The 23,588-nt window shown below is 39.3% G+C and overlaps 1 protein-coding gene across 1 annotated transcript in view; it reads right to left on the bottom strand.

The window, feature by feature from the left end:
- The window catches only part of syndig1.L (synapse differentiation inducing 1 L homeolog), a 194,248-nt gene that overhangs the window by 95,592 nt on the left and 75,068 nt on the right, over positions 1–23,588 (bottom strand). Inside the window, exon 2 of the mRNA XM_018262867.2 lies at positions 20,056–20,622. Coding sequence (XP_018118356.1) covers positions 20,056–20,544 — 489 coding nt within the window. The 5' untranslated portion in view covers positions 20,545–20,622. The remainder of the gene's footprint in view (positions 1–20,055; positions 20,623–23,588) is intronic.

Raw genomic sequence — 23,588 nt, 5'->3', positions numbered from 1 at the left:
AGAGGCCCAATCAGCCCACACAGAGGCCTTAACAGCCCCCATCAGCCCACTAAATACTGACTTTCTATGGGACATTATAGCAGCCCCTCTGGCATTTGCCAGAACCCACAGATTGCCAGTCCGGCCCTGCCTCCAGACACAGTACCTGGCTTTCCTGTGCCAGCTTGATCCAAATAAATGTTTTTGGTGGAGCCTCTCAGCTCTTTGGGCCCACCGGCAGCTCTCTAGTCTCTCTCTCTCTGTCCACCATGTGGTTCTCTCTGCCAGGCTTTTCTCTTCTGCAAGCATCTGCGACTTCCTCTTCCTGCCAGCCACTCACTAGCTGCCGTGTCACTTCCTGCTGCACTGAGATCAATGAACAGCTGGTTGCTAGGTAACATCTTACAGCACACAGACATAGGCTCTGTGCTTGATCTCTTACAGGGATAAGTGCAAAGGTTTTGCACTAATTCCCTACATTATTTTTGTAGTTTTTAACATCCCTCTGTTCTACATTTTAATGTAAGCCAGGCAACATTATCTTTTATTTTAATTATTCTGAAGAGATGAGCTGGCAGTCTGCAGGGTTCTTATGGGCACTTAATTTATCTTAAAATGAAATTAGGAACATAGAACAGATGTTTATAGAACTGCTCAAAGCATATGTTGCATGATCAGATGATTAGGCTGACAGTTTGATCCGCAGTCCTTCAATCTGACAGTTTTATTACGCTTTGCTCTAATGAAGTACATTTCATGTTTTTTTTCATGTTTCTGGAGTGAATGAACCTTTAGACAAGTGACTATGTTCTCCTTTAACCCATTAAATAGAATTAAATTGTAGCAACAAACAGTATTATGCCAATAAAAATAAAGTCTTAAGGTGAATGATGTGAAAATAAACCTTTCTTTTTATGGAGCACTGCCCAATACTGTTTTCTGCAGGTTAATCCAACAGTGGAAGGATGTTTGAAAATTATGCTTAGTCATATATCACTTGTATCACATGACCCTTTAGGCTAAGGCCACACTAGGCGATAGCGCCGCGATTTGACTCGCGGCGACTTTTCGCGGCGACTTTTAAGCCGCAATCGATGGGGAAACTTTTGCGCTGGCGTCTATGGGGAATCGCGAAAAATCGCCAGCGTAAAAACACACGCGGCGATCTTTTCTCTACTGTCGCTCGAAATTGCCTTGCTAGGCGATTTCGAGCGACAATAGAAAAAAGATCGCCGCGTGTGTTTTTACGCTGGCGATTTTTCGCGATTCCCCGCGATTCCCCATAGACGCCAGCGCAAAAGTTTCCCCAGCGATTGCGGCTTAAAAGTCGCGGCGAAAAGTCGCCGCGAGTCAAATCGCGGCGCTATCGCCTAGTGTGGCCTTAGCCTTAAAACCTTAGAAATAATACTTTCCCTAAAAATATGGCAACTTCTAGAAGAATTTTAAAATCCTTGAAAACTGATGTCAGAACACACCATTTATTACATGGATGGACTGGCACCCAGTGGTCCTATCAGGACCTCTTTTACAGCACATCCATGTTAGAACCAGTCAACAAATCAGTAACGTTAGCAGCACTAACATGAACAGAAAAATTGGGATCACAGAGCTTTGCAAAACACCCAGCCATTTTGGCTGGTAAAGTGAATTTGCAGACATCCTTTAAAATTAACGTTTAGTATTATGTAGTAAGTGATATTATTATCAATCACTTATTTATATATTAATTATTTGTGGTTCCTGAATTATTTAGCTTTTTATTCAGCAAATCTCCAATTTTTCAATGTCAGCAATCTGGTTGCTAGGGTCCATGTGACCATAGCAACCATGAATTGATATGCATAAGATAGTAGAATATGTAGCCTTACAGAGCATTTGTTTTTTAGTTGGGGTCAGTGACCCCCATTTGTCAGAGAGTCAGAAGGTAAAGGCACATAATTCAAAAATAAAGTCCAATTGAAAAGTTGCTCATAATTAGCCATTGTATAACATACTAAAAGTTAACTACTTTAAGGACACTAATGAGAGGATAAACCTTGCTCCCTTTGCTCCTGGGCAGTGAACTGGTGCAATTTAAAATTCCGAATATTACTGATCTCTTTTGAGATTTCAAATGGGGGTCACTGCCCCTATCTAAAAAACAAATGCTCTGTAAGGCTACAAATGTATAGTTATTGCTACTTTTTATTACTCATCTTTCTATTCAGGCCTCTCCTATTCATATTCCTCTCTTATTCAAATCAATGCATGGTCGCTAGGGTAATTTGGACGCTAGCAACCACAATGCTAAATTGCAAACTGAAGAGCTGCAGAATAAAAAGCTAAATAACTCAAAAACCACAAATACTAAAAAATTAAAACTAATTGCAAAGTGTCTCATAATTCCACTCTCTACATCACACTAAAAGTTAATATAAAGGTGAACAACCCGTTTAAATTACAGGCGAATAACCCAACAATTATTCTACTGGAGCATAGCTTTCGACTCCATCTATACACTATTAATTGTGATTGTTTTCTGTTCTTCATTAATGCAGTACATACATTATACATTAAAGGGGTTATTTACTAAAAATTGGATTTTAACTCATATTTTAAATAAAAAAAGCTCAACCAAACTGGTGTCCACGATTTTGCCTAATTTTTCATTAAAATAACGCACATTTATTAAATTTGAAAAAAACTTGATAAAACCGTGCGAGAGTCATACGATTTTTTTGGACTTCTATCCTGAAAATGCTTGATTTTTTTTTTGCCTGAAAACCCAATTTTTTGGATTATTAGGCTAAATCCAGCACAAACCACATATACATGACCTTGACAGGTTTTCGGATTTTCGGATTCTGTTTTTTTGCAGCATCGGGATATAATAAATCTCGAAGAAATTGAGGAGTTTTTTTTTTGCCCAAAAAAGCCTGACCAGAGTTTTAAGAAATCACCACCTAAATATTCCATGGTCAAACTTTGAAATGAAACAAACATTTGAAAGTTAATTGAAGCTTGATGCCTGGAGTTTATTATGGAAATAAAATTCAATATTCAAGCAGTAGCACCACAGGGATATATGCTGTATTAAGGAGGAGGGGGAATCATATTTACTTATGAGTGAACAAATACCCTAAAGAAATGTAAAATTGATTTACATGAAAATCACTTTTAACTGGGCAAACACATGAAAACATTGTGCAGTGCAAGGATAATTAAGGGATAAATATATACATGAAACTGATTATATCACAAATTTAAAATAGAAAACCATTTATAGTATAGCTCATTGTCCCTTAAAATGAAAGTTCTTCTCCTCATAGGAAATGTAAAATTCAAACTCAAATTTACAAAAGAGGACTTAACTTTAATATCCTTTTATTGTCTGTAAAGACATTTTGATTTCAACAACTCTCCAACGAAGCACCATAACATCTTCATATATATTTAGTGGCGTAACTACAGTTTAGGAGCTCACCTCCCCCAGAGGGCTATTGAAGCACTTGCTGGCTCCAGGATCTATACCTCAGAACACTTACAAAAACAAAGAGAAAAAAAGTTATCTATCATGCACAGAGTGGCAAACATTTTCTGGCCATGCCCATTTTGTGGTCATGCCTGCCATGGGGCAAGGTGAGAGTCTTGCCTCAGGCAGCAGTGAGCGGCCAGTTACAATTGGCGCCAAAAAGCTGCAATTGCGCTGAATGCACTAGCAATGCTGTCCCCTTTTGACCCGCTCTGACGCTGATTTTAAAGTGCGGAGCGGGAGAGGGGGGGGCGGCATCTCGGTGGCCTTAAACTCTTCGGTTGGTAAGGTCTTAGATTTCCTACAACAAGGCTTTGATAAAAGGTCTGAAACCGGGTACAACCAGAGCAAAGGTTTCAGCAATCTCAGCTTTTCCTGGAATTACTTTATCATCCAATCCTTTGGTGGCACGATTCATGAGGGCTTGAAAGAGGCAACTTTGGGCGATTATTGAAAACGCATCGCCGCGTGTGCATTAGCGCAGGCTGCTTTACATTGTAGCCTATGGGGAAAAAAACGCTGAGGCAGTTCGGGGAGGTAGTCGCTCAAAAGACGAGGCGATTAGTCGCCAGGCGACAAAATCTCCCCGAATCTCCTTGTGTGGACTAGCCCTAACAGGTGAAATGCTAAGAGACCAAATAGAGGAAAAAACAAACTCACCTCTCATTAGAGAGAGACTGCTCCTAGAGCAGGATTTAACCCTTGCAAAGGCATGACTTTGGAGAAGCTCCATTTGATGAAGGACATTTTCCTACTTCTGATGTCAACTGCAATAGGCCTGAAGAAAGTGAACCTATAAGGCGTACTGAGAGAATCTTTAAGATGCATTGTTGTTGTTTATTACATTTGCCCAAATGCTTTACTACTATAGGGGGAATATGTGGTGTTTATACAAATGGCCTGTAGATGTCACTGTGCCCAGACTTATACTGTGCATACTTCCTGACAGCTTAAAAGTGAAAGTTACTGTTGTGTAATGCCTGCATGACTCTGCTAATAAAGCACTGTTATATTCTACTCATCCCTGGCTACCCAAAACATAACACTACATAAACTGAGAGGGTTACAGTATTTACTAAAATCCACATTTTTCTGATTATTCAAATAAAAAAAGTCCGACCAAACTAGGATCACAATTTATCGGGGGAAAACTTGATAAAATCTAGATTTTCTAGCTAATTCCAGAGCAGAACACATAAACTTCCAAATAGGATAGGGACCTCTCCCATTGACTTATATACAACCTCAGCAGGTCTGAGATGGTGGATTTTCAGATTCAGAAGTTGAGCAGCCTTGGACTTTCATAAATCCCGGAAAATTTGAGTTTTAAAAAGAATACTGAAAAATTCAAGTTTGCACCAAAAAGCCTAAACGGACTTTACTAAATAAACCCCTGAATTTCACATTCTATAAAATATAACAGCTTCAACTTCTTACTGTACACGGAACATACAGTATGCAATATGGTCTGCCCTATAAATAACAATGGCTTCAGCATGGTTGAAAACAGTCATTTTACAGAAATGAACATGCTCTTAATCAGCAATACTTCAATCTGGCCCTGAAAATGCGTGTCAGCAAGATAAACACATGGTTTGATTCCATATGTAAATAATTGAATTTATCTTATTTTGTGACAGTGGCTGATTCTAAGCCTTTATATCCAATATAAAATGCACCTAAGAAGAGCTACTCCAGTCTGTAGCTCTCAATGAAGGGCATCACATCACTGATGTTCCATGGAGAACGAGACTATCTGTAGCTACTGAGAGCCACTGCTGACAATTGGGTCTTTGGCATGCTTCCAAACATAAGGAGAACCACAGATTATGTGTGGGAATGTGCTGAGATCTGTGCCTTGTATGAATGTATATAGCAGGGCCGGGCACCCCAGGCAACCCAGCTGGCCACATAGCTGCCTCCGCCGCGCACGCCTGTACACTAAACGACAGCATCACGCCCTCACCTCGCAGTGCCTGGCACACATGCGTGCAAACAGGAGCAACGAGCGGGACCCTGAAGACCGGACTGGGGTAGGCAGCAGTGAAAGGTACATGCCTGGCACCCCCAAGCTTTGTGTTCTAGGCACGTGCCTACTCTGCCTACCCCTAGTTCCGGCCCTGGTGTATAGTCACTGACCCATGCATGGCACTTACATTATACATGTGATCCCATATATGTGCACTTCTTGCTTTCACTTGCACATATGTCTTGTTTTATGTACAGGTAAGGGATTTGTTATCCAGAAACCCATTATCCAGAAAGCTCAGAATTACTGAAAGGCTCTCTCCCATTGACTCCATTGTATTCAAATAATCCAAATTTCTAAAAAAATAATTTCCTTTTTCTCGGTAATAATAAAACTGTCCCTTGTACTTGATCCAAACTAAGATAGAATTAATCCTTATTGGGAGCAAAACCAACCTATTTAACCTTTACATGATTATCTAGTAGACTTAAGGTATTAAGATCCAAAGATCCGTTATACGGAAAGCCCCAGGTCCAGAGAATTCGGGATAACAGGTCCCATACCTGTACTGATCTCATTCATGCACAACAGAGTGCGCTGATCCTGCTTCTACATATTTCCAATACAATTGATTGTGCACCTCTGGATACATCCTAGTTTATGTGTGTGGGCACTGTGGGACGTATTTGTGTATGTATACGACTGGCACCTCTCTGCATGGTAGCATTTCTTGGGATAATTGTCTCCTAACCTGGGCACTAGTTCAGTCAGAGGGCTTAGTCCTCCCTGCCATTAGTTTACCAATTTTATAATCATAATTTTGTATCCAACAACTTCACAAACAGGATTTAAGACAAATACCCCAATATTTATTTCTGACTGCCCACTCAACTTTGCATGCATTTTACTGTGTTGCAGTTGCATTTTTGTTCTTAAATAAGCCCCACAGAATCCAAACATACACCGATGAGCAGATTATTGCAAGGCCTATAGAAAGAATCAAGTGGAGCAATAACTTATATGACAACATGAACAAACATATAATAAATGAAACATATAACTATCAGGGATCTAGAGTTTCCAACTGCCTTGAAAAATAACTCCTGAACTAGAAAGCAGTACAAGGGTTATCATTTTTTTGGATACTGTATACAGTATCTTAGGACAGGTATGGGATCCATTATCCAGAAACCTGTTATCCAGAAAGCAATGAAGGACATCTCCCATAGACTCTATTTTATTCAGATAATCCAAATAAATTCCTTCTTCCCTGTAATACTAAAACAGTACCTTGTACTTGATCCAAACTAAGATATAATTAATCCTTATTGGAAGCAAAACCAGCCTATTGGGTTTATTTAATGTTTCATTGATTTTCTAGTAGACTTCAGGTATGAAGATCCATATTACAGAACTCCAGCTCCCTAGCATTCTGGATAACAGGTCCCATTCCTATACTGGTTTCCAATGTGCCAATAACTTGCATCTCATGCATCCAAGGAGGTGCAACTGAAAATTGGTGCACAGTCCCAGTATGATTACAGTTCTACACTGATTTTAGCTTCAAGTGATCATACGCCTAAATATCATAATGAGTCTTGAAACCCTTAAAAAAGATGGGGGCTGTTGGAGCATGCATTATTATTTTTTTTATCACATTGGATTATAGAATACTGTATCTGCCTTTGAATGTGGCTGATGAAATGAGTCAGAACATTTATTACGCATTGTAGATCACTTCATCAAAATATTTTAGAACACTTAAAACCCAACATCTACAAAACCAAATCCACTTGAGAAAAGAAGTTGTCATGATGTTTCTTCAACTTTGTAATCTAGTCCGTGTTCATGGGCTGCTTGTACCAAAAGAATCTATGTCAAGCCTTTTCATTTTGCAGCACAATGGAACCGATTTGCCTAAGGCACTGCTCCTGTAACCATGATTCATTTTATGATTCACTTTAAAGTAGCTCAGCACTGTACAAGTTCTACAGTGACGAAAAATAGCTCTTACACAAGCTAAAAGTGGTTACTTTATTATTATCTTGCAGCAAAAGAAAAGTCTAATTTGCTGAGTCCCTAAAGCTTTTTCTTACAATTGCTTATCAGTACAGCTATATTTTTGTTCAGGCAGAAATACTATCATGGAGATAAAATTGGTTTTAAATTAACAAGAAGTATAAAGTTCCATAGTTTTAATTATCAAAAACTGCAGCTAGAAGCTTAAATGGCTTTAAAGATTATCCTCATTACATTATAGAACAGTGGTTGTTTACAGTTCTTATCTCCTTTGGATGTCCAACCATTGCACAAGGACCCATTAGGCTAAGGCCACACTAGGCGATAGCGCCGCGATTTGACTCGCGGCGACTTTTCGCCGCGACTTTTAAGCCGCAATCGCTGGGGAAACTTTTGCGCTGGCGTCTATGGGGAATCGCGAAAAATCGCCAGCGTAAAAACACACGCGGTGATCTTTTTTCTATTGTCGCTCGAAATCGCCTAGCGAGGCAATTTCGAGCGACAGTAGAGAAAAGATCGCCGCGTGTGTTTTTACGCTGGCGATTTTTCGCGATTCCCCATAGACGCCAGCGCAAAAGTTTCCCCAGCGATTGCGGCTTAAAAGTCGCGGCGAAAAGTCGCCGCGAGTCAAATCGCGGCGCTATCGCCTAGTGTGGCCTTAGCCTTAGGTAACAAAAAGAATTAAGGTATTGGGAAAAAAATCCACAATTCCAAGAATATCTTGTATGTATCCTCTATTGTAAAATACAAGGATATTATAAGTCAGTGTTAGCTTTTACCCAGGTCATGGAACTCTGAGTTGAATGTTAACATCTTTATATTATACAACAAGGGGTCAATTATTTATTAAAATACACAAGTGTCAAAGAGTTGTGACAGAAATAACATTACTAAGCACCATTTATAAGCAGGGTATGACTGGGCCGGCGGGACACCGGCAAAAACCCGGTGGGCCCCAGCCGGCCCAGACCTGCTCCCCCAGAAAGTAAGGTTGCTAATGCCGCCGCTTGCACATGCACGTCTTTTGCGCATGTGCATCTTTTGCGCGATTGGCGAGTTAGTGGAGGCGTGCGGCACAGGCAGGGGTCTGGTGATCAGGAGGGGGCTGTCATTAGGGGGGTCCCTGAGACAGCAGCCCTGGTGGGTCCCGGGCCCCCCAGTCCGACCCTGTTTATAAGGATATCATTTACAGGAAATTCATGGCTGTTGTGTATTATATAGTAAATAATGTACCCCCTGTTGTAAAATGTAAGGATTTTATAATTTACAGAGGAGTTCCATGACTATATAAAAGCATAAGGCTGAATATTCAGGCCAAGTTGGGATCTAGAGGTGGAGATATTAATAGATTGCTGGACTATGGGGTATATTTATCAAAGTGCGAAGTTAATAGTGAAGTTCCGCCACTAGAGTGAAATTCCGCCACTCTCCATTCATTTCTATGGGATTTTTATAGGCGTATCTATCAAAGGGTGAACTTTCACTTCACCCATTGATAAATACGCCTTTCAAAATCCCATAGAAATGAATTGAGAGCTGCGGAATTTCACTCTAGTGGCGGAACTTCACTCTTTGATAAATTTACCCCTAAGAGAGGGTTTTTGGATCTATACACTCTAGCTTTTATGAGTAGTTGAATACTTAGGGGCAGATTTACTAAGGGTCGAATATCGAGGGTTAATTAACCCTCGATATTCGACCAGGAACTAAAATCGTTCGACTTCGAATATCGAATTCGAACGATTTAGCGCAAATCCTGCGATCGAACGATCGAAGGATTATTCGTTCGATCGAACGATTAAATCCTTCGAATCGAACGATTCGAAGGATTTTAATCCAACGATCGAAGGAATATCCTTCGATCAAAAAAACGCAGGCAAGCCTATGGGGACCTTCCCCATAGGCTAACATTGAGTTCGGTAGCTTTTAGCTGCCGAACTAGGGGGTCGAAGTTTTTCTTAAAGAGACAGTACTTCGATTATCGAATGGTCGAATAGTCGAACGATTTTTAGTTCGAATCGTTCGATTCGAAGTCGAAGTAGTAGTCGAAGGTCGAACTAGCCCATTCGATGGTCGAAGTAGCCAAAAAAACACTTCGAAATTCGAAGTTTTTTTAATTCGAATCCTTCACTCGAGCTTTGTAAATGTGCCCCTTAATATGGATATAATGTCTTGTTGTTATTCAAAAGCCTCTCAAGATAAATATGCACAAGTAAGATATATTTTGAATACCAGAAGAGAATACCACTTGTTCTTTTCAAATAATTCTTTCAGATTCACTGTAGGAATATTGGACAGATGAACCATTTAATGTGCAAACTAAATACCATTATTAATATGGTGGTGATAAATTAAATGCATTGGGTGTTAAAGGGGACCTGTCACCCTAAGAAATAATTTCAAATTCTTTTCTATCATGTTAGTTGAGCAAAATAAACTTTACTTACACTGTATTTATTATTTAAATTTTGTTTCCTTCTGTTTTGGAATTATACAATCACAGCAAGCAGGCAGCTGCCATTTTGTGGACACGTTTATTAAGGGAAATTGTGTATCACCCCAAAATCTTGTGTATGAACCAGAATGAGGGACCTAATGTCCATGTGCAGTGCCCTACACAATTATAGAGCCTGCGAAAGGAAGGGGGGAATGTGAGGAGAGCAGTGACATCTAGGAAGTGCTGAATGGAAAGTGAAAGTAATTGATTGCCCCTCCTCTATGCCACGGGCATAGAGGCGGGGCAGGTAATATTTGATTGACAGTTTAGATATTTAAACACCTTTATAACAGGTATGGATGTGTTAATGAAAAAATTTTTTGGGGTTCCATATTTAATTTGGAAAGGACTTTCATTATGCAGTTTTTTATGTGTAGGTGACAGGTCCACTTTAAGGGAATTATCTTTTTGTCACCATGAATGCTGTACCAGATCTTGCTGCTTTAACTATAGAAAATAAATGTAAATGGGGCTTTATAAACACTGGGCAAATTTGCACCTTAGCAGTAACCAATAGCAACCAATCAGTGATTAAAGCAAGCATCTGATTGGTTGCTGTGGGTAACTGCCCAGGTGCAGATTTTCCCAATGTTTAGAAATAAGCCCCACTGTCTTTAAAGGGATTCTGTCATTATTTTTATGATGTAATTTTTATTTCTAAATTACACTGTTTTCACTGCAAATAATTCAATCTACAATATAAAATTCCTGAAGTTGTAATATTGGTGTGTAGGCAGCCATCTCAGGTCATTTTGCCTGGTCATGTGCTTTCAGAAAGAACCAGTTCTTTAGGATGGAACTGCTTTCTGGCCGGCTGTTGCTTCTCCTAATCAATGTAACTGAATGTGCCGCAGTGAGACCTGGATTTTACTACTGAGTGCTGTTTTTAGATCTACCAGGGAGCTGTTATCTTGTGTCAGGGAGTTGTTATCTGGTTAGCTTCCCATTGTTCTGTTGTTAGGCTGCTGGCGGGGGGGGGGGGTTGGGAGCGGGAGATATCACTCCAACTTGCAGTATAACAGTAAAGAGTGATTGAAGTTTATCAGAGCACAAGTCACATGAGTGTGGGCAACTGGGAAACTGACAATATGTCTAGCCCTATGTCGGATTTCAAAATTAAATATAAAAAAAAAATCTGTTTGCTCTTTTGAGAAACTGATCTCAGTGCAGAATTCTGCTGGAGCAGCACTATTAACTGATGCGTTTTGAAAAATGTTTTTTTTTTCCAATGACAGTATCCCTTTAAGGAAAATAAATTTAAACTGAAATGTTTGCTTTCTCTTTAAATTCATGCAGTTCCATATATTGGACTATAATTTAAACTATAATAGTAAAATGTATTATCTTATATTTACTTTCAGTGGTTTAAAAACGTTATTTGTTTACTTAATATTTGCTTTAATTTTATTTCAATGAAAAAGAGAAAAATCATTAACTCTAATAGGAAATAAGAGAATCTGACAATAGTATTTTACAAACAAGAAGCATGACATGCTATAAATGAAAATATAATTAAAAAGAACATTCGTTCCCCTGTGCTCCCGGTGTTCTGCTGGAATTTATATGGCAAACAGCCAAATTAACTCAACATTTCATGAGAAGGGAAAACAATCCTGCTGAAACACCAGGTTCATTCATGGGCTTTCAATAATTTTTATTGACAATTTCATTATAGATTTTGGCATAAATACGGCATCTGCTTATTTGCTTAGGCATTTGCCAAGCTTTTAAAGAAGCAGTAATGCTCAAAAATGCTCTTCTTTGAAAGACATTATTTCGAGATTGACAAATATTTATGGATAATGTATCATATTCTGAGTTCTGGAAATATAAAGGCCGCACTACTCAGGTGCTGCACCTGCAGGTGGTTGGATTCATGTGGAACATTATCCAGTTCATAAGGAAGATCATAACATTTTACATTTAAAAATTAAATTTAGACCTTGTGTAACTGTTACAACAGATTCATGTAGTATTTGTGTTTTTAATAACAAAAATACTGCTAGAGTGCTAGTCAGTTTATAGAACATGGGCCCTTCGTGAAATTAAGGGTTTCAGTATGTACTTTTTGGCTGATATTTCTCATACCAGAAACCCATAGAGGATGCATAAAGTCCAAAAGGGAAGTTATAAAAAAAAAATCCCTTTTGTATGAGACCCATTTTCATCCACAATAATTAAGAGGCTTTGGGCTGCCATGTACTGCTTCCCGCAGACTACCAGCTAATAAAAGTTCAATTACGCAGACGGATTTTATCTATCACTAAGCATCATCCATCCGTATTCTAATCAATTCCGCATTTCAGATAATCACCTGCTATAAAATGTATGGTTGGTTATTAAGCTCTTTATCTACACAAACTGTAATGAAACGACTTTTGTGCGGAACGTGATGTGCAATAAAAATGGACGTGCCAGCTTGGAATTCGTTTAATTTCTGCCCTATTATTGCTATAAAGCAGGACGCTTAATGACCAATGCAGTGTTGGGATTTTGACATCACTGCTGTGAAAATTAACCCCTTCACTAGCCATACATCATAAATTCTACAGCACTGGTAGATAGGCAAGTACCTGACCATATAATCTATGTTTCTGTGTTCTTTGTTCTGTGTGAATTGCCTAGCAATGGTGCACATAGTGGTCATGGCAGCCAGCAACAAAAGGGGCTGACCCTTCAATCCCAACTCAAGCTATGCTGGGATGTTGCTTACTTTAAAAAAACACTGCTTCTCCCAAGGAGTGAAGTAGCCCATTTTGGTATAAAGATGTATTATTATAGTTTTGCATTTGTCCTGTGTCTGCCACTGGAACCACTACTACCTACGGGATGGCACTTGGAGCAATTCGTCTTCCGAAGTCTACCGAAGTTGCCTCACGAGGAAACTTTGGAGCGACTTCAGAAAATGAATCACTCCGAGTGCCATCCCGCCAGTGATTTACATTCTAGCCAGTGGGAAAGCAGTTCGGGGAGATTAGTCATGATTTTTCTAGTATAATTTGTATTCCTAAAATACACTATGTTTATTGCACGTAATTCATTCTACTGTTTAAAATGTTATTCTTGAACCAATAAAAATATTTTTAGTTGCAATATTGGTGTGTAGGCAGCCACCTCAAGTCATTTTTCCTGGTCATGTACTTTCAGAAAGAGCTAGCACTTCAAAATGGAACACTTTCAGGTAGGTTATTGTTTCTCATACTCAGTGTAACTGAAGAAGTTGATATTTTTACTATTAAGTGCTGTTCTCATATCTACCATAAGTTGGGCCATGGGATAATATTATCAATTCAGGGAGCTATTATCAGATTACCTTCCCATTGTTCTGCTGGGGGGTGGATATCAATCCAACTTGCAACATACAGTAGCAGTAAAGAGTGACTGAAGTTTATCAGTGCACAAGTCACATGACTGGGGGCACCAGGGAAGCTAACATGTCTAGTCACATGTCAGATTTCAAAATGAAATAGTAAAAAATCTGTTTGCTCTTTAAAAAAATAGATTCCAATGCAGAATTCTTCTGGAGCAGCACTGTTATCTGATACTTTTTGTAAAACATGTTTTCCCATGACAGAATCTCTTTAAATATAAACAGAACAACAAACCGATTACAAACCATGAAACAAGCATAAACAAACACATGACCCTACCATACGAGCATGTATCATAGTATCATGTTAATTGACTTAAATGTTCTTTTCTGATGCCACTTATATTGTATTTTGTTCACTAACAACTGGCTTTCCGGTTGCTCATTACACCCGCTACTCTGTATTGAGAGACTTGCTGCTGTCAATCTTACTATGACACTATTATCTGTAGTGCTTGCAACCTGGAGTTTTCCCATTAAGGGACCCTTCTCTAATGTGAAGCACCATGCCTTAAAGCTACTACAAGACATTTAAACATTTAATTGAACTTGACATCAATAAGCACTATAAGTAAGATGGGTTACCAGGGTGTAAAACTACCTATAAGCCATGTTAGTCTTTTCACTAACATGAAAAGGAATTGAACCACTGGCTAGAGATGATAGGTGGCACTGCCTCTGTTGTACCGTCCTTCAACTCTGCTTGAGCGGTTTCATCAAAAGACTACACTCTTTTTCTATGGACGTTACCTGCTTCTTCTATTTATTTATAGTTCTTAACTGTGGTGAAACCCACCTCTGCTTCTTCAGGAATACCAACCAGATTATTCCATTGCTCGTACTAGAACAATGGAACCTATTTTTCAGGATGATGCATCAGTTTTGTGGAACTGGGAGCTTTGCCCAGTAAAAAACATAAATAATAAAGAAACAGGTGGCATCCATTAATATACACAAGAGCACTCTCTTTGATTGAGCTATCAGCAAGGATATGGCTCTATACAAGTGTACAAAGAGATGTGAAATTATCCTCTGGCAAACTGTGGTTAACTATCCTTTTGTCTTTTGATAAATACGTTCATTGGTTGGGTGATAGACTTGAAACTCCCCTCCAACATTAAAGAATAGATTAATGTTTTTTTTTTCTGTATAACATTCCATATTGAATCCATATAGTTTTAAGGAAAGAGAAGCCTTGCTTAATACATTTTTGACCCATAAGTGTTATGCATTTAATTCATTTGCTACACATTTAACACTGTGAAAGAAGAACACAGATCTTTATCAATAGAAAAAGCCCTCAGAATTTCATATTTTGTTCATTGATAAAAAACAGGCTTGCTCCATGCTCTGATCTTGTGAAAAACATATTTAGTTAATGATTCCTTATCTGCCTGCCATTCCATATCATTAGAGAAATGAAAAGTAACCCTGACAATCATCATTGATATTTTGGGAGGCATAAATTAACGGACTATCGTGTATTCATGCCACAAGCTGCCTTACAGGTGGCCATACACAAAGAGATCCAGCGGATCTCTCCCCAATAAGCCCACATTGAGGTGGGTGATATCGGGCTGATCCGATCGTGGGCCCTAGGATCACAATGCTGCCAATATGGGTGGTCGGATATCGGGGCCGCATTAATGAAAAGATGCGGCCGTGAACTGATGGGATTTCTTACCCTGCCTGATCAGCATCGATCGGTAAAGGCCCCACACACGGGCCAATAAGGTGCCGACTCGGCCTGTTGGCAGCTTTTATCGGCCAGTGTATGGGGCCTTTACTCTCATTTACATTTATGCACATCTACAGCAGGCTGCTTCTAACAGATGGAACTTTATTTGTAAAGGAATCCAAACAAGTTCCAATGTTTTAATTGCAACCAAATGGAAAAATCATAAAAACCCAATTCAGAATGCATTACACAAACACACAGAAACTCATCAAAACCAGTTTTTAGATTCTAGTCCTCACCAATGAGTACACCAAGATTCTCTTAAGGAAAGTGACAATAAGGGGCCAATTCACCAACTTCGAGTGAAGGATTCGTAGTAAAAAAACTTCGAATTTCGAAGTGTTTTTTGGGCTACTTCGACCATCAAATGGGCTACTTCGACCTTCGACTTTGAATCGAAGGATTCGAACTAAAAATCGTTCGACTATTCGATAGTCGAAGTACTGTCTCTTTAAGAAAAAACTTCGACCCCCTAGTTCGCCATCTAAAAGCTACCGAAGTCAATGTTAGCCTATGGGGAAGGTCCCCATAGGCTTTCTTAAATTTTTTTGGTCGAAGGATAATCCTTCGATTGTTGGATTAAAATCCTTCGATTCGTTCGATTTGAAGGATTTAATTGTTCGATCGAAGGAATAATCCTTCGATCAAACTATTCGAAGTCGAAGGATTTTAATTCCCAGTCGAATATCGAGGGTTAATTAACCCTCGATATTCGACCCTTGGTGAATCGGCCCCCAAATCTCTGTACAGGTGCAGTTTAAGCAGAACACTATTTTTCTGTGTTCACTTTGGCAACATGAGCTAATATACAGTATACATGTTTTTTTCATAATTGACTCACCTTTTATTATTTCTTTATTGCCCAAAGGTTTTATGGGCAATATTAAAAAATCTAAATCATGGCTATACTGTCTTGGTGTCATGGTTGGCACACTAATTTCAGAACCGATGCTAAGCATCCTGTTCTCGGCTCTTGTTTCCGCCTTTAACAGCCGCCTTTCACCTCGGGAGGAGCCCTCGGCTAATTGGATGCCGCCAGGTCTTATTAAGTGAGGTGCAAAGCGAGGGGTTCTGAACAAGCTAAGGGGCACAACTGTAAAGCAGAGTCTTTTGGACAGAGGGTCACGGTACAAGGCGTAGACAGAATCGTAGTCAGATCAGGCCGGGGCAAGCAGAGTATAAAACAGAGTCAGGCAAGGGTCAAACCAGGAGATCAATCAGCAGGGATATATAATAAGCGAAGTCGGATATCAGGCAGGGGTCAGAATACAGAAGTCAGAATCATCAAAAAGCCAGGCATGGGTCACAACAAGACTGCTCCTTTAAATCCCACAGAGGCGCGCCCTAAGGAACCGGTGCCAAGTCTCATTAAGAGAGGTGCAAAGCGAGGCCGGGGGTTCTGAACAAGCTAAGGGCCACAACTGTAAAGCAGAGTCTTTTGGGCAGAGGGTCACGGTACAAGGCGTAGACAGAATCGTAGTCAGATCAGGCCGTGTCGGTGCAGGCAGAGTACAAAACGCAGTCAGGCAGGCAAGGGTCAAACCAGGAGATCAATCAGCAGGGATATAGAATAAGTGAAGTCGGATATCAGGCAGGGGTCAGAATCGTCAAAAAGCCAGGCATGGGTCACAACAAGACTGCGTCTTTAAATCCCACAGAGGCGCGCCTCGCGCGCCCTAAGGAACCGGTGCCAGAGGGGACACAGAGGAGCGGTGTGGCTGGCATCCCCGCTAATGGCGTGGCAGGCGTCCCCACTGCACCACTAGACCACCAGGGAGGTGAGTTGTTACACTTGGCACTTGTTTATGGTGTGCCAGGAAGGCCCAAGCCTGTGAAGATTTTGAAAGACAGGAAAGTCAATTATACTGCTCTGCCAATTTGAATGTGACCTGTGTGCTAAGGATCAAAAGCAAACTAACTCAACAGTTATGTCCCATAGGGTCCTCCTTTATAATTAGTTGTGCCTGTGTTTGTAAGCTAATAGTAATATATAAGCTATAGATGGTACTTTTTGCTTAATCAGCAACATACTATAGTGTAGTAGTAGATACCATTACCAGAGGCAATGTAAAATAAATCACAGAATATTTTTTTTTAGAAATTGGCAACATGGGAGCTTTTTTGTCTACTGAAAAAGCAGCCGTAGCCTTGTGGATAGGAGGTTCTCTAACAATGTAGGGCATGTGTAGAGCAGTATATTTTTTGGTAGCCCCAAAGCAGAAACAAGGTGCCACGAAAATAGACTCTAATGTAGTTTTCGGTGAAGTCAAATGGGACAGATTCACTTATCACTAGTTCTGGCAATTTTGTTAGACAACTGTTCACTCCAGCCTTTACAGATTTATCTTTTTGGCTAACTAACTATATCAGAAACATTTTTTTATTCCATACAGCCAGTCTATGCATCCAGTTAATTGTTGGTTAAGGATCACATTAGAAGAAATCATTAATTTGAAACACAGGAAAAATGTTTTGGGGACACTCAGTAAGCCTAACTGGTAATCGTCGTGGCTGCAGTGAGGTGCTCTACAATAATCTATTATCAGGAGTACACCAAAACTACCATACTGTGCCCCACCCAGGCCTGTGCAAGGGATGCCCATCTCTCACAGTATGTTCAAGCAGCTTGGATACATACATGAAGTACATAGTGTAACTAAATAACTAAGCATATTTTGGCACAGAAGCAAAGTTGTTAGGTAACCCCATTGTTTGTAATGGCTTCCAAAATTCACTGCCCCAAGGTACCTTTCTTCATATTGCCATACTCTTCTGGTGGACTAGCAGAGACCGTGCTGCATTTCTGGAAGAAGAAAATTTCTACATTTCTAAAAAAAAATTCTAAAGTAAACCACTTTAATCCCTGGGAATGCGTAACAACTTGGTAAGCAACACTATTGCTTATATTTGTATGAAGGCCCTTTCTTACCCATTCTGATGCTCAACACTCCTTTCTAGTTGTAATTAAGCCTGCAATTTAAACGCAAAGTCTGACAAAGACACAGAGTTAACTGAAAACAGTTAAAAATGATTGTTGTTGATAACATGCTAAGCGGCAATATACTGTAACTCTTGTTCAACATGTGTTTAAAGGGATACTGTCATGGGAAAAAACATTTTTTTCAAAATGAATCGGTTAATAGTGCTGCTCCAGCAGAATTTTGTGCTGGAATCAATTTCTCAAAAGAGCAAACAGATTTTATTATATTCAATTTTGAAATCTGACATGGGGCTAGACATATTGTCAATTTCCCAGCTGCCCCATGTCATGTGACATGTGCTCTGATAGACTTCAATCACTCTTTACTGCTGTACTGCAAGTTCCCTTTTCCCTGCCAGCAGCCAAACAAAAGAATAATGGGAAGGTAACCAGATAGCAGCTCCCTAACACAAGATAACAGCTGCCTGGTAGATCTAAGAACAACACTCAATAGTAAAAACCCATGTCCCACTGAGACACATTCAGTTACATTGAGAAGGAAAAACAGCAGCCTGCCAGAAAGCATTTCTCTCCTAAAGTGCAGGCACAAGTCAAATGACATGGGGCAGCTGGGAAATTGACAAAATGTCTAGCCCCATGTCAGATTTCAAAATTGAATATAAAAAAATCTGTTTGCTTTTTTGAGAAATGGATTTCAGTGCAGAATTCTGCTGGAGTAGCACTATTAACTGATGCGTTTTGAAAAAAACATGTTTTTCCATGACAGTATCCCTTTAATACTGTATGCCAAATGTTTTAATTTAGAAAAATAAGTTTCCGTGAGCTAAACAGAGAACTGAAACTACTCCATGTCTGGTCCTTGTGAGATAGTTAATTAGATTCCGATTGCCCTCCATTATGGACTCCTACTAACTAAACAAAGGGGAAAGGACAGGGGTTGTATAGTATCTCACTATCTATCTCACTATCTATACCTAGAGTTGCTACCTGTCCAGTTTTGACCTGGACAGCCTGGTTTTTGGAAGGTCATCACAGTGCCCCTACACTATGTCACCGCCCCGCCCAGAGTTAGCTGATGGCAACCCTATCTGTCCAATAAGGACCAAACATGGAGTAAGTTTCAATCTTCCTGTTTATTTAGCTTAAGAAATAACAGAAACCATAGATTTTTCATGATTAAAAATATAGGCAACAAGTAGGTAGCTACAAGCCATATTCATTATACTCATATCGACCAAGGGTATACTGCCACTTTATGGTAAACTATCGCTTCAGCTCTTCTCTAATAATGATAAGAAACGGTTTTGTCATGAAGACCGTAGTATTATAAAACTGATTTATAGAACATATCACCACATTACTTATGTATTATTAAGTCAATGCTAAAAACCATTGTTACATTTATCCCATTGGGTGACGGCACACAGTTTTCCTTCAGCAGCATTCATTTAAAATGTGTTAGGATCCTACTTATTAAGTCATTTCTGCTGGTAACAATTTAATTCATATGGAAAACCCAGTGAGACATTAGCCTTATGAAAAACCCCTTGCTGAGCTCCTACAATGATATTTCTGAACGTTAAATGAACGCAGCACTTTGATACCACAGAGGACGTTAAGGAGAACTGAGAAAAATACATTTTTCACATGTGACATATTATCATTATGGGAGTGGGGGTAAAGGGAATATGTGGCTGGAAAAGTTTTTTTTTTAATGCAATTCTTGTAAATACATTTTTCCTCGCAACCTTTATTAGAGGCACTTTAAAATGATTGCTCCTATTTTTATGTGGTAAATTCCTTTCATTTCCATTTAGATTTTTACTGCGCTATTCATGATTGCTGAAGAAATGCGTGTAAAGATTGATAAATAGGCAGATATGTCAGCTGCAGTGAGGGAAGTAAAGAACATTAAAATGGAAGTAAAAATGGAAATAAAACGCATGTCGTTTAATGGAATTTAGCTCGCCTTAAAGGACCTTTCATTAGCACCCTGGTCATAAATTATTCATATGTGATTGCAATACTGACCTCCAGCTCCTGGAAATCTTCCTCTTCTTCAACGTCATATGAGAGAGTATGAATTTTGATATCTTCAGATGAAAGGTCTATGAACTTGCTATCCGGATAATCAAGACTGTCTTTGGTGGGCGATCTGTCTTCTATAAATGTGGTTTCACAACACTCAGAGCTGACATTCTCTCCCCAAGAGCGCAAGACATTCTCCGAATACAGAATAATATTTGGCCGGTAGTGTGACTCCACAGTCTTTTGAAGCATGTTTGGATCCAAGAGTTGCTGAACGGGTTCATTTTTAATGCTGTCTCTCCCGATCTGTGGCGAAATATTTCCAACAATGTGGCTCTGGTATTGAGGAGTTGGGTAAACAGATACCATCCCATCTTTATTTTCCGCCATTAAGTTTCTGGTGTTGATTAAGCCATTCTTTTTCCCAGCCTCTGTGATTTTATTATGCAGAAGCACATTGTTCTGTTCAATTAAACCATCCATATTTTGCATCTGATTGTTTTGCTTGCTTCCGTGGCACCAGTTGTAAGTAGGAAATACAGGTCACATTTGCTAATGGCTTTTATCTTCCTGAAAGCAGTAAAAATAAATGAAGTAAGAAAAGCAGGAATGCTAGTAATCACCAACAAAATGACTAATAAGACAGTTTACATCTTTTATGTGCTGGATAATGTATACGAAAGCAAACGCTCAAGTGTGGCACTTCTAAAAAATGGCGCAGATAAGTCATGTACCTATACTCAGCCAAGTCAGTTTGTAATTTTTTGAGTGTGCGGCAAAGCATTTGTATACATTCATAAGCTAAGTCAATAGATGTTGGTCATTGGAGCAAAGTTCCTTAACATAAGGTGGATCAGGGCATTAATAGATTGTTTCTACAATGCTTGGAGCAAACCATGTGCTTATAGAGGTGTTGGCGACTCTGAAGCTGACTCAATATCTCTATAATTTTAAATTTTCAACCTTTTTTCATCAAGGTCTGACATGCTTATTACAGTCAACACCTAACCTCACCCATTTTTAAACATACATTTAAACATACATTTAAAAATGCCTACGTACAGTAGTAATGGTCACAGTTGCCTAGAAATGTTGCCATGTTGCCTCCTCACCAAATGTTACTAATGGAACAATTGGAATGTAATATTTTATGCAAAATAAATTATTTGTACTCTGAAGCCTAGTATAAAATCCCGAGGCAGTAGCTTTCCGGGAAAAGTATTATGACACTGCAGAATTAATAATAAGATGTAATAAATATGTATAAATCCACTGTCTAGTTAATTTCAGAGTGAACTCAGTATTGAATGTATCCCATTAGCTGTATAACCCCCCCACATATTCATTATAAATCATTAACAATAGGGTCCCAATAGTATAGCCTCCACAACATTAAACCCTCCTTTGTATTTCCCCTCTTCTTTCTCTACTTCTTCTTTTCCTTTATTTTTTCATCACTGTTACTATAATAATAATCTAACCCAATGACTATCAGGATGTTGTGCACTGAGTCAGTGGCAGCAGCATGAAAGAAGACAGCCCTGCTTACTAATTACATAATTTTTTTAGTTTTTACATTGATATTGGTGTTATATTATCATTCAAGTTTGTTTGGCAATAATCACACCTTAGAATATGTTCTCCTCTATCTGCCATCTAAAAATGTCAACAGAAAAACCAAATACACACAGCATAATGAGCTTTTAGCCATACATTTACATAGAATGTGAAAACTATTTATTTAAGAGTTGCTTGCACAAAGTTTTTTGGTTGTAATATACTGATAGCACCCAACCACTGATTGATTAAGGTGATTTATCCATTGACATTGAGTAAAAGTATATACACGGTGTGTGTACTGTATGGCACTGTCTAGGGCAGGGGTCCCCAACCTTTTTTACCTTTGAGCCACATCCAAACGTAAAAAGTGATGGGGAACAACACAAACATGAAAAAAATTCCTAGGGTGCCAAATAAAGAATATGATTGGTTATTTTGATAGCCACTATGTGGATTGGCAGCCAACAAGTGGCTCTGTTTGGCCATATATCTAAATCTTGCCTTCCAGCCAGGAACTCAAAAACAAGTGGTTGGCGAGCAATATCTTGCTCACAAGCTACTGGTTGTGGACCACTAGTCTAGGGGAGTGATTTTGAGTGCCAAAGTGAGTTTATGAATGAATTAGTGTGACATCATTATGAATTAGCAATGAAGATGTATTAATGAGCACATGAGAGTGCAAAGCAAGAATGAGTGAACGTGTCAGTAACTGTTGAATGCTTTTGGCATAGATATGAGCCAAAAAGCAGAACAAAGGTTTTTTACATTTAACTACTTTCCCTTTAGAGGTTTTCCTTGTTTGAACAAGAATTATGAACATATTTATGCTAAGCTCTGTGCAATGTCATGCAAACAGGTATAGTTCAGGATCTATAAAATATCCACCATGTACTTTTCTCAAGAGACATTTAATTATTACACAGTGCTTTGTTGCTCAAGGCATCATCAGCTGAGCATCCTGCTGCCAATCACAAGATGAGTTATATCACATAGCTATCAAGCAAATGTTGTCACCCAAAAAATGGGCAGTAGGGAGAACTGTTTACAGTTATAAACTCTGGACATTAAGCCATAATGTAGACCTGTTTTACTCATGGTGGTTCTTTCAGGTGTAACCACATTTTAAGCCATTCCCTTTACGTTCATTAGACAATGTTTTGTTGTTCAAGGCATCATCAGAAATTAAGCACAAAATCTGTGAGTTGCATCCAGGGCCGGAACTAGGGGAAGGCAGAAGAGGCAGCTGCCTAGGGCGCAACGATTGGGGGGCGCTGGGCAGCTACCTCTTCTGCCTACTCCCAAACCTGGCACTAGAATTGCGCCTGAGTATGGCCCTTCTGTATATGTGAAAGCAGTTGCCACGGACGCGAGCGCTGATGGCGCACATGCGCAGCGATGGAGGTAAGCTGATTGGTTGGACTGCCTTGGGCGCCCGATCAGCCAGGCCCACCTCTGGTTGCATCAGCTAGCTATCAAGCAAGTCCGAAACATGCGGTGGGGGGAGAATGACTTATTCAATAGAAGCAGTTATAAACTCAGCATTGTTATGCCAGAATGTAGACCTATTCAATTCATGGTTCCTTCAAGTGTAACCACATTTCAAGCCTCATTGTTTTTCGATTGTAAAATGCCTAAACATATTGCAAGTTTTTTCAGAGGTTATTATCAGGTTAAGTTATTATTTCTCAGCTATCCCCTGCTGAGATTCCTCATTCTGGTTATAGACTGTAGGTGGTGCTTAGGGTTTTTTTTTAAGTTTGATGTAGGGTTTGTCACTTCAATATGTGCTGAATAAGTTGCCTCAAGTGATAAAACACTGTCTAATCAAAGGTCATGGCTGGCACGCCTGGGATTTCATTTGTGAATCTTTCTTATTTGTGTTACATCTTTGTTAGCTTGGAGTTACTGAAGCGTTGTTAAAATACAAGCATAATACAATTCTTGTTTTCCACACAAAATTAAATATAATGTTTAAA

The sequence above is a fragment of the Xenopus laevis genome, chromosome 5L (assembly GCF_017654675.1).
Source record: "Xenopus laevis strain J_2021 chromosome 5L, Xenopus_laevis_v10.1, whole genome shotgun sequence".
NCBI lineage: Eukaryota > Metazoa > Chordata > Amphibia > Anura > Pipidae > Xenopus > Xenopus laevis.
Note: the sequence above shows the minus strand (reverse complement) of the source record. Positions and strands in the feature narration are given on the sequence as shown.